At 42.1% G+C, this 18,078-nt stretch overlaps 4 protein-coding genes across 4 annotated transcripts; 2 read left to right on the top strand and 2 right to left on the bottom strand.

Moving 5' to 3' along the window:
* Positions 1–3,510: 3,510 nt before the first annotated feature.
* Positions 3,511–5,663, bottom strand: Bfra_004910 (putative atp-dependent dna helicase pif1 protein; the record flags this gene model as incomplete). The annotated part of the gene is made up of 2 exons (XM_037335301.1): positions 3,511–3,978; positions 4,032–5,663. The coding sequence occupies 2 exons, from the start codon at positions 5,661–5,663 to the stop codon at positions 3,511–3,513; spliced, it is 2,100 nt and encodes a 699-aa protein (XP_037192396.1).
* A 1,215-nt stretch (positions 5,664–6,878) lies between these two features.
* On the top strand, positions 6,879–7,690 carry Bfra_004909 (putative tsa family protein). The gene is made up of 3 exons (XM_037335300.1): positions 6,879–7,198; positions 7,275–7,486; positions 7,543–7,690. Exons 1-3 carry the CDS (start codon positions 6,972–6,974, stop codon positions 7,572–7,574), a joined length of 471 nt encoding a protein of 156 aa, XP_037192395.1. The 5' UTR covers positions 6,879–6,971; the 3' UTR covers positions 7,575–7,690.
* Positions 7,691–9,157: 1,467 nt separating this feature from the next.
* On the top strand, positions 9,158–9,660 carry Bfra_004908 (putative small secreted protein; the record flags this gene model as incomplete). Its single annotated transcript, XM_037335299.1, has 2 exons — positions 9,158–9,275; positions 9,335–9,660. The coding sequence occupies 2 exons, from the start codon at positions 9,158–9,160 to the stop codon at positions 9,658–9,660; spliced, it is 444 nt and encodes a 147-aa protein (XP_037192394.1).
* A 6,718-nt stretch (positions 9,661–16,378) lies between these two features.
* On the bottom strand, positions 16,379–17,670 carry Bfra_004907 (uncharacterized protein; the record flags this gene model as incomplete). The annotated part of the gene is made up of 2 exons (XM_037335298.1): positions 16,379–16,884; positions 17,019–17,670. The coding sequence occupies 2 exons, from the start codon at positions 17,668–17,670 to the stop codon at positions 16,379–16,381; spliced, it is 1,158 nt and encodes a 385-aa protein (XP_037192393.1).
* Between the last annotated feature and the right edge of the window lie 408 nt (positions 17,671–18,078).

Below are 18,078 nucleotides of genomic sequence, written 5' to 3'. Positions count from 1 at the left end.
AGAAACACCCATCAATCCCATTTCATAGGCGACTAGTCGTAAATCAACCATGTCTATTGCATCCATATCACATATATCGCAATGCTATCGAGACCAGTAATCGCTCAAAAATATTTGCATCCGGTCAAGATGCACTCCCATATTCGCAATTCTGAGACTATACGTGGTATCACTCTTGATGCAAACGCTAGTTATCATGAACACGAAATTATTCGCACAAAGCCATTCTTGTTGATAAAAACAAGAACAAAGAAAGAAAGATTTGAATGAAAGATATGAAGAAAGAAAGGTAATTCTCCGAATAATAGAGATAAAGAGCTGACTGATATTATCATGGTTTTCTGTAGGTAAATGTTTGGATTCGCTACTACATTCCTTGAAGTAAGGGAATGTGGAGTGGCGTTACGCAATGGTTGTATGATGTCTTACCTGAGAAAGTAAATCCCATGGTTCGGTTGAGAAATTACATGGGTAATGGAGACACGAGCCATGGCATAACGGGAAAGTTCCCGTCGCTCTGACATGATGTTTTGCACCGTGGCTTGCGAGAAAAAAGGAAAATGGGGATTTGAAGGTTTGTGGTTGAGTGCATTTATTTTTACGATTGTTTTTGTTCAGCTGATGTTGCTTTTTGTGCATTCTTGCGTTTGATGTTGGATGTGATTATGCAGGGTTGGAGTGAATGGGGAGGACAATGCGGAGTTGAGGAGTCGCGGAGCTGAGGATGGAGTGGACTATTGGAGTAATTTGTACGACGTTGTCGTTTGGTAGGTAAGTGTAGATAGGTGTTTAGATTCTTTAGAGATAGATTTAATATTACAAGTATTCAAACATATAAACTTGTTGCTTTGATTGTGATGCCTTTAATTTTTTATATGAATAGAATCACAAGTCTGAATACTACGTGGGTATTTAGTCACCTACGAACCTCCTTCCTGCTGACTCGATTGTTAGACTGTATTGTATTGTACAAGTATTCCTATACACTCACTCATATGGTTGACGTAAAGTATATTATATCATATCAGCTCTTTCCTCTTTCCTCTTTCCTCTTTCCTCTTTCCTCCCTTCTCCAATCTCCCTAGCCCCCTCACCTCTTACACTTTGTATAGTCACATGGTGATTGTGATGGATAAATATCATAGATATGTATTTAATAGTGATTGATAAATTAATGTGCTAATGTATTGATTTACGATTCTAGCACTTCGAGAGTAAGGATTGGGGATTTTCTTTTTGATGGGGATAGGGAAGAGATTCATGGGAAGGTGGGTAGGTGAGTAGATAGATTGGGAGGTGGGTATAGATGGTGTAGATAGTATTCTGATCTTCCGTGTGTAGAAATATGTGATGTGGAAATCTGACATGGAAATTCGATGAGCACTTGGGGATTTGGGTAGAGCGGTGGTGGGTAGAGCGGTGGGAGATGGTATGGATACCATTTTGTGTGTATGTGTATATGTGTATGGAATAGGAATGTATGGGTTGGTGATGTATGGGTTGGTGATGTATGGGTTGTGTGGTATGGGGAGATAGTGGAGGAGAGATTGAAGGAATTAGAGGAGAGATGGCACTTTTGGCTGGGAGGATGATGTTGATGATGAGCTGGTGAAGTGGTGAAGTGGTGAAGTGAAGTAGTGAGGTGATTAGGAGAGGGGAGGTGGTAGAGTAAAGTAGTCAGACGATTAGAAAAGGGAGGTGATGATGAAAATAACAGCTGGAAGTATCATAAAGTGACACAGGAATGAGAAATGGAGGTGATATACTAAAGGAGATATAAATTAGAAGGATAGGGTAGGATCAAACAACATATCGTATGATAGAATGGAAGACTAACTACCTAGGCATGTGTCCTCTAGAAGAGTGAGAATAATATACTTTAATCCTATGTATATATATAGGAGAGAAAAAGAAACCCCCATTTTCCTATAAAATATCAATGTAGATAAGTCAAGGCAACAGATCAAGAGAAGAACCAGTGAAGAACTGGTAGACAACTGGGAAAAAGGAGGATATTATATACGGAGTATCTATAGAGAGAGAGAGAAAATTCGATTCGATCCAATGATTTGATTCAATTCGATTGATTGCATGATTTGCATGGTTTGTTCTCTACCCTGGTGTCAAGTACGTATCTAGGTAGGTAAGATAGATAGGTAGGTGGTAGGTATCCAGATGTGTATGGGAATTTGAAACGCGGGTGAACACCAGGACACGCAAGAAAACGCACGGAAAAGAGGTGAGTGGTGCGATGGGTTCGGTGATGATGGATGTATTGAGTAAGGCGATGATAGATGGCAGAGGGAAGATGAGAGGGAAGATGTAGATAAATACGTAGTAGGTATGTATATGTGACCATAAAAAAAATAGATGGACCAACCATTATATCACAAGAATCACAAGTACCAAGTAAACACATAAAAAATGGTCAGCGAGTGTGACGTAAAATCTTGATGTTGCTTCTTATGTTTTTAAAATCCATCGCTATGCTGTGGTACTATGCTGTGACGCTATCCTATTATATGCAATGCAATACTGTTTATCCATCTCCATACGAGACAACGCAACATATATATGGGTATCTTACGCCAAAATACATCCGTCCATTCGATGATCCCTCAAAGCCAAAGGACCAAAGGATTCCTCAGTCCTCAGTGCTCTACCAAGCCATACACTCACTCATCTCATCACACAGACCCTTCAAGAACAATTCCTATCTTCTCAATATTAGCATTTCTTCTTCCAAATCCGATAATGACAGTAAACCACGTTCATATCAACAAAAGGGAAAAGAAAATATAAAAAGGAATTAAAATCAGAGATGCACAAAGTGCTCGGTTGTATCGCCATAACGAGGTTCTTGAGGCCTCTCAGTAACACGGACCAATTTTGCTCATCATATTGTATGTTGTAGGGGAAAGAGATATGAAGTTGGATTGAGTGCGGTACTTACATTTAGTGAATCGTGGGTATACGCTGGATGGTAAAGCAAAGGTCGATGATTATCTGTACATCGATCAAGTTGAAGTACCTAGGGAGGCAACAACATTATGTCTTCAAATCAGCTACAGAAATAGCATGAAGACACACAACTTGAAGCAGTTGCTGTGGTGTGATGTGTATGGAGGAAGTCGAAGAAATTATTTTCTTGAAGAGATTTTATGGTGCGGGTCGTACAATCTCGCTTCTCATTTGTCAGGGCAACGGTTGGCCCACTTTTAAACTTGTAGACTCTACGTCGTACAAAGTGAACCAAATGTTAGTATTGAAAATGATTGATCAATATTGCCGTCGCCGTTGTATAAAGTGATATGCTTTCGGTGATGGACATTGTAAGTTTGAGATGGATGAGAGTACATTGGTCGGTTTTTGCGTGAGCAAAGATTTAACCACTACAAATTTGTGTTAGCATTTCGAGCATGAGACATGATGTCGATTGAAACCTACCAATAATTCTCCCTAATTCCTCAGTCTCTCAGATATAGCAAACGCTCAAATCCTAGTACACAATCATTTAGAAGGAGGTTGTAGATTCTCCCACTGCGTCTTTTGATAAAAGTCCACAACATCCTCATCCATAGCGATTTGTTCCCTAGAGTAGCCCGTAACTGTGAGACCCTCCAACGTCGTTGCTCGTGATAGAGCGACATATAATTGACCCGACTCAAAAATATCCTTCCTTGATACCTCAACATGTTCCATTGTCATACCTTGACTTTTATGAATTGACAAAGCCCAGGCTAAGATGAGTGGAATTTGAGTTCTGCAAGCAAGATATCTATCTTCCGCCGTTCCCATTAAAGTCTCTGATGGAACCGGCGCAATTGCAGTTGTTTTACCATCCGTAAACTTCACAACAGGTCTCCAAGGATTCTTTTCAATGAAATGGTTCATTTGAACTTGTCGCCAATCTGCATGGTCACCCTGGATCACAGCTGCTGGCCATTTTTGCGCATTTACGAACCCAACTATAGTACCCTGAGAACCATTCACCAAGCCCCCTTTTGTTCTTGGTTGTGAAGTAAAACTACTTTCGCACCAACTTTCAGCGTCAGTCTTTTGGGAAAACGATGATATTCCGATATGGCGATCTTGTATTCTTCCATCTTCCTATTAATTTCATGCTGACGCAGATAATCAAGCTCGTTTCGATAGAGTTGACATGAATCATCAAGGGCTTCCCAGACCTTTGCTTCTGATTTTATCAAATCCAATTGAGAATCATTGAACCTGTCGACATCGAAACGCTTTGCCATGAGACGTACAGGAAAAGCATTGGGTGGAAGAACCTTTGGACGTATCAAATCATGCCATTCTGCATCACTCAAGTCAACACCATTGCGAACTTTGTTTAACAGGTCTTTGAACTTCTCGTCCTTCTGTCGATGAATTTGCTCCAACTTGACATGTCTAAACTTAAGCTGTTTCCACACGGGAGCATTAAATGCCCATTTATCACCCGGCTTGAAAGGTATATTGTCTGAACGATCTTTGCATAGGTTACTCTTACAAACGCGGTCAAAAACTCCAACCATTTCAACTCCACATATCATGCAATGCTCGAAAGGTTTTACAGGGGGAAGTTGATAAAAATCGCCCAAAAATATCACTTGAATACCCCCGAAAGGTTTCTTGGTTTGCTTTACCGTCTGGAGAAGTAAATTGAAACGCTCAAGGAATTGGCTTTCAACCATTGAAATTTCTTCCAATATGAGAACTTCTAACTTTCGAAGAGCTTTAATTGTTCTTTTCTTTATGTTATCATCATCAAGAAGCTGACCAAGGGGCATTTTGAATGAATCTGGTTTCCATCCAGCAACGGAATATGTTGTTCTTCCATTCAAGGGCAGTGCCGCCAATCCAGTAGGAGCAGCAACCTGAACTTTCGGAATGTTTGAATTGTTGTCCTGTAGTGATTTCTTTAAATTTTCTATGATTTGCAGTAGGGTAACCGTTTTCCCAGATCCAGCGGCACCGGTGAGAAAAATATTATCTCTACCCATTGCCATCTTGACGACTGATCTCTGCTCGGTTGTAAGTTCAACAGGCTTGGGAACATCTTCACATGTTGAATTGATCTTATCGAAAATTTCATCATCAGATAACTCAAATTCTGAGTCTGGAATTTCAACATCAGGGTTTAGTGTAGGTGTATTGTCGCCCGATTTTGCCTTCTTGAACGCTGGTGTTTTTTCTCCTTCGGAATCGAGAAGTCTGTCATGTGACGTTGTACGTTCTGGACTTTCTGTAAGGTCAATCAAAGTCTTTTCGGTTGATATAGCACTGGCTTCTGCTTCAGTCAGCCGAGCAGAGGTTATTACGACATTGATGTTCATGGAAGCATCTTCATCTTCATACTTCCTTTTCAATCCTACCCGTGTTTTTAAATGATTATCAATCGCGTTTCGATTCACAACTCTAGAGATATCTGTAAGATTATTCTCTAACGTATCGTGCGGTGCACCTTTAGTAGGCGTGAAGCCTTGAGACTGTAACCACTCATTCCATGCTTTTTGAGCTTCATCATGAGTCTCATAACCTTTGAACTTGGCGCCAGAGAAACCTGATGTAGATGTTTCACATTGAGCCCACCCATCAAGAATTCCAGTGGTTCTACCTCGACATACTACAAAGTAGTTCTTTTTAGGTCCTCTTTTACCCATGACGAGCACTCTGGTTTGGCGTACATCCGTTTGATTTGGTCGCGGATATTTGGTGGACAATCTATTGACAAAAAAAGATAAGAAGACTGGCAATCTAATCTTTGGCATGCGGTAGACAATCTAGAGCGTAGGATACCTTGTAGGTAAAGACCATTCAATGCAATTATAGAACCACCCGAGTTATAGAATTTCTGGATCCAATGGTGTCGTAAAAGATATGGCACATTTATGGGAACACGATGATTTTTGAGACAATCTTGTCTATATTCGTGCGTAGGGTAGAAGTCGTCATGGGAGGTTGGTGTCGCGAGGTTGAAATGGATATTGGATAGATAATCGTATCGAGCAACCGGTATCAAGAGAAGGTCTAGATCATCCCAAATCAGATCATTAATTGTCAGCAGAATATGATAAGAATCATGACATACCATGTACGAAGAGGACGAATTGATAATCCGGTAGTTCTGATATGGTTCTCGACCTTCAATATCAAATAATGCTGGCTGGTGGCATGGGTGTAGATGAATTGGTGGTTATCAAATTGACAAGAATTCCAAATTCTTTCTACGAGCAACTGATACGTACTTGGGTAGCCTTGTACCAAGCCTTGCACGAAGCCTTGTTCAACCAATGTGAGCCTCGTCCTGAAAGACTCCGGAAAGTCCGTGCTCCGAGAATACCCTGAAAATAGATTAATTTACCCCTCCGCCAGCGTCCATCGTCGCACCTAGGTACCCGAGTAGAACTGCACTGCTACCTTACCCCAATCTAAACGCCATATTTCAAATCCTTTGGCATTCCCTCAGCCATTCCAACATGCACGAAATATTGATATCACACAATTCAAATCCAAAGGAGAAAGTCGATCGTCTATTTTGGAACTCCGGTACTCAAAAGACCTTATCACGAGTATCAAAGTACCACAGATGATGAAAAAGCGGGTTTTCGGATCGTCCCTATTGTCTCAGACCTTCCTAGAGTTTCTTAGAGGTTCTTAGTATTCCAAATACTCGCAACTGATGGGGTTACATTCCGAATTATTGTGGCTAATGAACACCAATGACACCAATGACACCAATAACATCAATACCCCCATCGCACAAGCCAGCTCTGATGCATATACGCTTAAGTGACGTTATGGCGGGGTGACTGAGTGAATAGTTAAGTATGGGACTTCACCCCTCTTCTCATTCTTCTTATTTCACTCTTCGACATCAACTCATCAGCTCGACCAACACATTACATCTACAACATCATACTATCTTAAATACAATCAGTCTTTCAATACCACACACCTAAATCGCAATCATGGTCAAGGTCGGAGATTCCATCCCAACTGTCGAGCTCGCCGAGGGCAACCCAGGCCAAAAGGTCAACATTGCTGCCGAGATTGGCGAAGGTTCTGGTATCATCATCGGTGTTCCAGCAGCTTTCAGTCCAACATGCTCTGATTCTCACGTTCCTGGTTACATCATGCACCCAAAGCTTGAGTCCGCAGGAAAGGTCTTTGTTGTATCCGTCAACGATGCTTTCGTGTAAGAACTTCCCAACTCCGCAACTCTGACCCCACATCACATTTCAAGGCTGAACTTAGCTAACTCTTATGAACAGTATGAACGCATGGGGCAAATCTCTTGACGCAGACAAGAAGAGTGGTATCCGTTTCCTCGGTGACCAAGACGGAAGCTTCACTCGTGCGTGGGATCTTGAATTCCCAGCTGCTCCATTATTGGGCACAAACCGAAGCAAGAGATACGCAATTGTTATTGAGGGTGGTAAAGTCAAGAGTGTCAACATTGAGCCAGATAACATTGGACACACTGGTATGTTCGAAAGACTGGCTTATACTTGAACAAACATACTAACAACCATCTTCTAGTCTCCGGTGCCGATAAGATTCTTGGAGAGTAAGGAAAGGATTAATGAATGGATTGGTTTTTGAATAACAGCTTATATGTCATATAGACACACGGTCAAATATCGTGAGGGGAAACTTTGAGATTTGGGTTATGATAGTTACAATTGAAGAATTTTTTCGCAACATATGGGATCATTTGTTCATGTCAAATGTTGATATCTTTAAAGGGGTTGAAGTCGAGGGCGGAATGAAATTACATGTCTGCAAACACAACTCTCGACTACTACATTTCTCTGTCTCGACATCAACACCTCATGCTAGATAGCATCACCACACCGCAGTACCAACACATCGACAGGGATTACCTACAACTGATCCTTGACAACTCTTTCCTTGTTGGTGTCAGCCCCCAGTGGAAACTGCGATAAGTTGCACCGTTTCACACCGGCAGTGATTGTGCTCGCCATGTAGTCTACTGGTGATATGAGGTCATACAATCACTAAATTTTAGCCTCAAGTCCTTCGGATACTGGATTACTCTTCATACATGAAATGTGGCCGGATTGATGGCTTTTTATGCTAACCATCTAAACATTTTAAAGGATCCGGCTATTCGGAGGAAGTCGTAATGAAGAGAAGTCTTTCATTTAATTTCATAGATTCAATGCTTCATTGAATTTCTTCTTGAATTTATTGAGTTTTAAATTCTGACGGCCGGAATAATTATCATGGTGGTATCTAAGAGGAGAGAGTTGTTACAGGGAAGTAGGTGTTGAAGATATTGTATTGTTGTGGAAGTCCACATCGCATTTAATCTATGCGGCCATTTCCAGATGAGCTCTTTTATGAATAAGGTTGTTCTGTACGAACAGCTATAGATACAACAAATTCAAAGTCCTCTCGCGTTCTAGATCAATTGTGGAATGCTTCTCGATCGGTGTGTACGCAATTCAATCTACAAATCCTAATCCTAGCAGGGTTTGTGGATATCACTGGATCAGCTCGGTGTAAGGATGTATATATGCATATTATAGGGAAAATATGGAATCATCTCTCAAGATGACATTCTGCTTTCAAGTATCTACCCATGAGTTGAGGCTGTGCCAAGACATCTAGGAGTTTTGTTGGGGCGAAGATGCTTCTATCAATATGGGATCGAGATACACGGTAACGACGCAGTGAGACCTTATGAAGCAAATGGACAAACAAGCTGACGAATTGAAACATGTTGTTTATATTAGGAACATCAAATCCAAATAAACTCAATGTTTCCATCGTCCCATAATCTCTTCCCCTGAATCAATCTCCTAAACATCGGATGGACCCACCCACGCGTTTCATCGGCCCGTCGCCGCTACACCTCCCTATCGGCAATTCGATGAACCCCGGATTGCTGAACTCCCTCCCTAGGTTCTCACATTATATCCCCGATGGATGTGGGTTTGAGATGGATACTTTGTTTATTGCATGTTGATTTCACTCTATTTCAGATTGTTTGGTGCGTGGTTCTGGACCTTTAATCTATTTGGAAAGGTACAAATATGTCTCGATTTCTCGTTTTTGTATTATCTTTCTTCATCTCATCATCTATCTCTTTACCTTCAGGATATTAAATAAATCTCCAAAGAAAATCAATATGCGTTTCTTCACTTCCATCCTCAGCATTGCTGCTTTCAGCACTCTCGCAACCGCAACCCTCGATCCCGCTACCTCCAACACAAAGGGCTACTACCCCAGTTCCCCAGCTTGCACAGGTAACCTCTAGCTGTCTCCCTCTCTAAATCTCCAAATAACTAACCTCCTCCTCCCTCAGCGACCAAAGTCTCCAAAGCCATCCAAGCCGCCGAATGTGCATACAACACTCGTGTCTCCGGCACCCAAACCTTCGCCGTCTTCGAGACAGATCATCAATATGATAGCTCCCACGGTGCTCCTTACGGAACCTGTTCCGCATACACTTGTACTGCGCCTACGAAGTCGGAGTTGAAGGCGGGAGCTGATTACTGGGTATTTTATTGGGGAAGTGAGGGAACGAGTAGTGGAGTGGGAACAACTTGTATCAAGAGTCCCGTGGATGGTACTTGTGGGTGTGAAAACTCGACTGGAGAGTTTGTTTATGGAGGAACGGACTGTGTTTAAAGAAAGGGTGTGATGGGTGAGAGGAAGGAGAAGGAGGTGAGATTTGGGGGGGATGTTGTTGAGGAGGTGAGGTGTTTAGCTTTGTATATATTTTATTCACGAGATTCCAATGAAATTTTTCATGCTTACTCGATACTCGAATATTTCTATTTGTTCTCCTCTTGATAGCTACCTACCTATCAACTCATACTCTCCATCCAAAATCACGAGTTTTCAAAACCCAGATGTCTCACTCTTCACCCTCTTATTCGACACCTCTCCGGCCCCACTTCCCACCACATCGTCACCGCTAGATCACAATCCTCCAACGCACGCACGCACGAACAGCGTGGAACGCCAAAAAAAGGAATTGTTGCACATCTGCAAAATACCACCTTCTTTTGCGAGTTTCTGGAATGGGTATGGAAGGTGGCGATCTTTGGAGTTTTAGGGGTTTCTAAGCTAGAGAAAGATGGAAAGAGGGTTTTGTTGCGTGTCTGATGAATGTTACCTTGAGAATTGGATTACTTGGATAGGAATGCTAAGCGGTGATTCTGGGGCATGAGACAATGATTGAGTGGAGTTTTGGGATGTGGCTGGATGGGATGGGAGAATGTGTTGCGTTGTGGTTGCTGGGGAGTGATAGGTACTTTTGTTGCGTATCTGTGAATGCTACGTTCGTTCCTTGCTCTTCTGATTGGGGCAGGGGCGGTAGTGAGCCTCAGATTGTCTTTGGGGGATGGAGATCTATTTCTGGATAGGGATAGGAATGGAGATCCTTTACTGTAGGTTTTGAGAAGAGGGGTTTTGTTGCATGTCTGGTGAATGCTACCTTCTTCCATGAGCTGGCCGGTTTGGGTATCCAGAGCGGGGACTTTGGGGATCAAGTGGTGAGATATGGATCGATGTGATATAGATGGATCCTTCGCCTCATTCTTTGGGAATGAGAAGCAACTGTTGCACGTCTGGTCAATGCTACCTTCTGTCATGAACTGTCCGCATTGGGTATGCAGAGCGGGGGTTTCAGGTCCCAAGAGGTAAGACACATCTCGATGTGATATAGATGGATCCTTCACCACATTTTTGGGCAACAAGGATGAATTGTTGCATATCTGATGAATGCTACCTTCTTCTACTTCACCCCATCTTTAAGACGGAGAAAGTATTGTTGCACATCTGATGAATGCTACCTTCTTCCGTCCTTCACCTAAAGCAGAAATGCCGAGCAACATCGCGTGAGCCGTAGTATCAATAGTTTTGTATGTTCCACTCATGTTATGATAACATACCCATCTCGATGCATTCTCCCCTTATCCTCTCCCTATTCCAACGATAAATGTTTTTTGCCCACCTGATTAGTTCCACTTTCTCCCTCTTCATCTAAGTCTAAATCGAAGATGCCAAGTGCCAATTTCAGGCACATGACATCTTACTATAATCTCACCCAAGACTTTCCATCGTTCCCCATCCTCTAAGGCGCTTCCCTTGACCGAGAAGGATTTGTTGCATATCTAATAAATGCTACCTTCTAGGTTTCTTTGAGTATTTTGGGTTAGGGTGAAGAATAGTGTTTGGTGGAAGATCTGAGGTTGGTCTGTGAGATGCGAAATGTGTGAGATAACGATGGACCCGAGTCTGAAGGATTGTTGAAGAATGGGGGATGATGATGACGGTGATGATGACGATGAGAGTGAAAAGGTGGGGTGGGTGGGCGCTTACATTTTGATATTTGGAATTTCGTAAGACTGGAGAATGTTAGACGCTTGTGATTGTGATGGCTTGGAAACTTTTCGTGTGGGTGGTTTGAACGATGGATGCTTGCGGTGGTAGTTTCATTGCGTGATATGAGGATTTTTAGAGAAGCGTTTCTGTCACGGTGTTTTCTTCACCGCTAGTCTCGGTGTGCAGGTCAGTGAGTGGATTTGACAGTGAGGTAAATTATATCTCTTTAATAACAATATCATCGGCATCTTTTTTATTGTCGTTCATTATTTTCGATTTGTCAATTTCACAATTCTGGCAAGGCGGTTCAAGGAGACTGTAACTACCATGACATGGAAATGCTCCGAGTATTGATTTAATAACCCCAATATTCTCCTCCCCATTGCATTTTTTGAACGCAAGGTTTTTGTTTATCTGAATGTAAGATGCTCATCAAGTGTTGATTTATATAGGTAGTCCTGTATTTGTATCCTGCGCTTCAAAGGTTGATGAGTAGTGGGTCCAGGAGGGGTAGAGAAGAAATGTGAATGATATCCTACTACAGACTTCTTGAGTTGGTGAATTAGGCAAAAAGAATGAAAGTTGTAAGCAGATATTCTTGTGCTATTCAAAGCTGTTGATTTTGGTTCTTACGATTATATTAATTCAAGACGGCCAAAGTTTTGGCGTACGATCTGCTCCGACCTTGCAATGATTTCAAACTTGCTTTCATCTCTAGCATATGCCAATACCCGCGTCTTGTTTTACTTTGGTTGGCAAAGTCTGAATGTGAGAGCTTGCGTTTCTTTCCATCCCAGAATGCAGTTTTACTGTTGCTGTGGAGGCTTTCTGTCACTAATATTTCCATTATTGCTACATACAAGGTTGGTCTGAGCATATCGCCGGGCTTAGAGACAAATAACATATCTAAATCTCAGAGTCCAGGTAATCTTGGATTATGAATATTTTCTACTATGCCTTTATTCTTATAGGTGTTTTCTTGAGCTGCAGTCCAAAGAGTGGCTTGAAGTTGAAAGCAAGATAAAATAGGTAGCTAAGCGATTTGAGGACACGATGCAGATTCCCCTTTGGGCACTACTATATTGACGGCTTTCTCATCGATTGACTCGCTCTGATCAAGCCAAATTAAGGCAGATTTACCTGGGAGGTTTCAAATAAATCTATCAGTGAAGTCTTTAGTATGCACCTGGTGACACTGCATATCATGAAACTATGAGCGTCTCATATTGGGAGAAACACCACATGGAATTACCTCAACAGTTAAGACTAGATTGGATCCTCAATAGGAAAAAGACTTTCCATCACGAGTATCGTGCTTTGGGATCATGTCTGATCTATTCTCCATGCTCTCGCACCCTTTACTTTTGTGCAATGTTTGAACCGTCTCACAAATTTTTCATAAAGTCCATTAACTCTTAATGTTGTGAAAAAAGTTCTTGCTGCTTGCTTTGTTGCTTAATTTCACGCATAGGTTGTTTCTTTTACATGACTAATAAATCAACATCCAAACCCCGCTAATCGCTTACATATATCATGGTATGTGTTTCTGTAAGTGTGTCCTACACATTAATTTTGCAATTTCCAAGCTTCTGACAAAACTGACAGAATTCTACCCCAATTCTAGCACCAGCACTGAGACATCAAAGATTCGCGAAAGAACAGTTTCGTTGTTGTAGTTAGTGTGACAAGTCTTTTCGTTATTAATTTGTATCAATCAGTTCTCATAAACCAGTGTCTCTCGACTGGAGCTTGTTTCTACACGTGCATGAATTTCGATTGAAGCCGTTGTTTATATAACGGAATTTTGAGAAACCATGAAGAAGCCAACTTAAAACTAGCTTGATTCGCACTCCCATATCTGGTTATTGTAGAACTGAAATGTGGATTCATGCATGAGATGCAGTAGGATAACTGAATTTCGTTCCAGCAGTGGGACTCCAGCTGCAAGATTTGTACATCCAAGTTCGCAGTATTTATCAGATAGTGGTGGTCTTCTTGTTCACATAGATGTTGTAGGGAGGTCATGGGAGTCATGGAAGAAATTCAGGAGTTTGGTGGAGATCTAAAGATGGTCAAATGGTGACATGAGATGCTGTATTGAGAATGCATGATAAAAGAAAGAGAGAGAAGAGCGCAGAGTAGGCAGTAGAAAATGATTCTTTTATCTGATTTTCGTCATACTGTCGACGCTTCTCAAAAATCGCTGTTGAGAGAGATATCGAGAGCCGTCATTGCAACCTAGTCCAATCCATCTTATCATTTACTCACCAATCTTATTCTTTTTGCCGAACTCCATACTTCCTCCAAGACCTACTCAAAAGCCACACCATTCATTGCCTAACTCTAATTCAATCAGAATCTATCTCAGAATCAGAGCTGCCGGTATCCATATGACAGTTTCGATCTATGACCTTGAGGAACAACAATGTGAAAACTCTCGATCCCTAGGGAAGGCTTTTGAACTAATCAGGAGGTTCGAGTATGATAAGCAAGTGAATCTTATAGTTACACTAACACGATCAAGAAAAGCCACATCACATCTTTCTACTGTATTCACTGCAAGCTCAAGTTTCTCAAAGTTCAAGGTGGGCATTAAGGTACTTTCGTAGAACCGTAAGCGCAAAGCAATGAAAAGTTGAGAGGCACACTAGAACCAAGTAGAGGCAAGAAATCATCTTGTAGCAATCAGATTTGCAAAAAAGTGATGCCAAGTCATCTTTATAATGGCTTCTGCATGGGTATGAATCGTCGACGTATGGCATTATCATGGATCATTCATCTCATCTCAAGAATCTTTAATTGTCAGATCCAATGATTTCCTGCTATTGACGGTTGCGGCAGAACTTAGTGTTACTCTCACTCACAATACTTTCCGCTCCTTTCCTGTTTTTTCTGCCTCTTCGTCATATTTTATACCTTCACAAGAGAATCCCACACGCTGCAAAGAAGGGGATTCCACTTGAATAGGCGCACGTAGTGTGTTTCATGAACCCATATTCTCATAATTGGGAGCATGCAAGTGATACCCTCATCTTTATATCCACCACTTGAGCATAGAATACTCTCGATAGCTGAAGTACAAAAGGGTTAGAGGTCACGAGAGACAGTGAATTGAGTAAAGAGAATAGAGGACCAGCAATTATATGGGGATATGGGCGTGATACCCCGCGAAATATAACATTCCCATGATCGCAAGTACCTAGGTAGGCATCTGATGAATTCACCTACTCAATCTATTCAACTATTTTATTTTTCCAACACACTCCTCGATTCCTAGCTACAAAAGAAAGCCTCGTAGCAAAAGAGATTCGGTAAGTCCACAAAGTAACAGGTATATCACCAACCAAGGAAAAGTGACTGCACCATCGAGATGTGCTGGAGATACCATATCAGTCCAGGGGCAACATGAGAAGTAAACCTCTTGACGTCCTAACCGGAATACCATCTTTTGTTTAAGCACCTTTGTTGTCGATTTTTTATTACTGTCGTCTATCCTCCCGATAAAGTAGACTTCTATTGTCATGAAACACTTGTTCTTCTCACATCACAACCAAACCACAAGAAAGAACCCTCCCGTATTCCTCTGTTCATTCGGGTACCATACTTGCTAGCCTAATACGAATCCAGCACACCATAAGGAGAGTTCTGTAGATCCTCGGTTACTGGTCGCATTCAACGCTTTTCCTGGAGCTGCTCTTGGATTTATCGATTTACTCAAGATACTCGGAAGACTCTATATGCCCCTACTACTTCTGAGATCAAGCTTGCATTTAAGCGAGAACAGCCATCTGAGAGCATTCACCACGCCTTTCAGGGAATTGATGACAATAAAGCCAAAACTCATGTGAGGGATTGACTTACATAGTAAGGAGTACATAACATGGAGCACTTCCGATCACACCATTCACTCTTATCCTACCCCACTTTACTCCACTCCCTTCTGTAAAACTCTCCAATCTCCCAGCCCCAAATCCACGCACCAAACTACGGCTATAATAAACATTTCCCAATCAGCAGTAAACTCCCCAAATTCCTTCACAAGAATCGCATTGAACCTCTGCTCAAGAGAACCTTTGATGCCATCAACAGCGTAAAAAGCAAAGTTCGTTGCACACTATACTTCCCTCCAACTCGCAACCGCAACGCAGCCCTAGAAAACCAAACCCTTGATTCATTAATGAGATCAACTCAAAGTGACGAAGCAAGAGCACTCTAGGATAATGAGGATTTATCACCGCTCGCGAAAGTCTCATCATCATTCTCAACCTCCTTGCTCACTATCGATCCTCACGCTTACTAGCACTTGCTAGAACTTCCTTTTTCAGAATACTATCGTTATCCGTTAAGGTATGTTCGTTAAGTCTTCCCTGACAACCAATTTCTCCCCTCCATCTCTTCTGCACGATTCAAACCGACTGCTTTGATCCAACCACAGCGAAACTCTAACCTATTTCCTGTCTCGAGTTCAAATGCAGCTGTAATGAATCCAGTTCTCGAAGGCCAAAACTCTATACCCCTGCTCCCCCTTCGCAACCTCTTTGCCCAACTTCGAGAACGCTGAATCTGTCTGTAAACTTTATCTCCCACACCCCACACAATTGACTGATACTTTACTCAAAGTACTGTTTCCGAGACCATTCGAACATATGTACACAAAAGTTTTATAAGTTTAATTTGTATTTATATTTTTATCCGACGAGAAGAAAGGCTCATCTGTCTATTTATCTTCACGCCTTCTATATTATCCATCCGTGAATCCGTCCATCCAAGTGGTGAGCCAGCCAGCCTACTAACCAGTCAACCAACTATCTATCCGGATATCCATCCAAGCGCCCGACCTGAACCCGTTTCTCCATTCGGTCTGGTGTTTAGAATAACTTCTCGTCTCTCTATGTTTATCCACATCTCGCACTTTGTGTGCTCTTGCCTTGAATCTTGGTATCTATTCGGCGCGGGTGTATTTTCTCCTCAACATCTGTATGCCATTCCATATCATGTCCTCTTCCATACTACCGTCTCAAGCACCCACCTCGCCACCAGCACTCTCTACTAATCTCCTTCTCCAGTCCTCACAAACCTGTTCAAATCCCCCAACTACGCCTCTACAAACCCCAGCGCATTCTCTTTCCCCCAACCTCCTCTCCCAATCTCCTTGTTCTACCCACTTCTCTCCTTCTTCTCTGAGCTCCTCTTCCCTTCTCATTTCGCCGACCAATTCCTTTGCTGATTTCAATTTCCTCGATGCCTGTACTGTAGTTTGTCTAGACATATGTAATGTATCTGACAAGTATGTTATTGTTTGAATTAAATCGGTGGTTAGAGAATGTAAGGAGGTGATTGATGAAAGGGACTGTGTTGAAGGGCGAGGGATAGAATCGCTGAGGGTATCGAGAAGAGGGAGGAGTGTGTCTATGAATTCCGGAGTGGGCGGCGCGGACAGAGGAGAGAAGAGGGGGTGGGAAAGATTCTGGATGAGACGGGTTTGGTGGAGGAGGTGCGTTGAAAGGGCAGTATGGGTTGTTACTAGTCTTTTGTTTGGGTTAGTATTTCCATCAAAGGAGCATAGAGTATTTTTGTGACAAAAGGAGGAAATGAAAGATATAGAACATCCAGAAAGAGTGACAAACCTAGTAGTATTTCCCTCCACCCAGACTGACCTCCTAAATCTTTCAAACTTTCAATAACCCTCTTAACAACTCCATCAGCTTGACTTCCATTATTTTCCGTACCCCTCCTTGCCAACCCCTCCACCATATCCATTCTCGCCAATAAAGCCGGTCCAAAGGCCGGACTCTCCAAATCCGAATCTCCTCCATAATCACTCCCATCATATTCAGACGGCGACCTCGCATGGCCTAACGCGTGGACTCTCCCATGCCCGGCTGTCGGCGGTGTCAAGGTCGAATTTGAATTCATAGCTGTATGTTGTTTTTTCGGACTTGTAACATCTACACCACTATCCCTCACTGCATTTTTGTCTTCTTCCGCATCCTCATTATCCGATTCCATTGGCGCAGTGTTTTGAAAATTAAGATCTGCTTCGTCCATTTCTCCTTCGTCTTCACTCCATGCATCTGCTAATTCATCTGCTAGATTTCCAAGTCCATTTCCTCCGTTTTGCGCTGATCCAAGTACATCCATACCAACTCCGTCCACACTGCTACTAAAATCTCGACTCATATGGTTTGGTGTAGTCGGTGTATGTATGGAAGATTTGGAAAGTCTGCGTGAAAGGCTCATTGTTGAGGGTGAGAAATCTAGTGCGGAAGGGTGCCGACTATGCCTAGGAGTTTGTGGTGAAGGAGGCATTTTGACAGGTATCGATATTTAATTTCTCGGTCTTTCTATCGTCTTTAAGGAATTTTGTGATTCAAATTGGTATCGCGTGTGCTTTTATGTGTTCCTTCTGTTTGATGTGGTATGATTTCCTACAGTCGTATGTAATATATTCTCTCCTATTCGATTTCCTAAAACGAATTTATTTCGATCTGCAATGTGAACCAATGTTCGTATTCCTGAAAAGCCGAAGCAAAGTCGTAGGAGTTGTAGTATAGTGGTATGAGTGAGTGAATATGACTCCGCGCACAAATATAAGTGGTTAGTAAAACAACAATGTTTCTTTTCCTTCTTCGCTGTGTTGTCGACGTGGAAACCCAAAGACACTTGAACCTTGTTATAGTATCAAACAACAGCTAAGGTCAACAGGGTAGTCCTCAA

The sequence above is a fragment of the Botrytis fragariae genome (assembly GCF_013461495.1).
Source record: "Botrytis fragariae strain BVB16 chromosome Unknown tig00000054, whole genome shotgun sequence".
Taxonomy (NCBI): domain Eukaryota; kingdom Fungi; phylum Ascomycota; class Leotiomycetes; order Helotiales; family Sclerotiniaceae; genus Botrytis; species Botrytis fragariae.
This window is presented reverse-complemented; position numbering and strand designations above follow the sequence as displayed.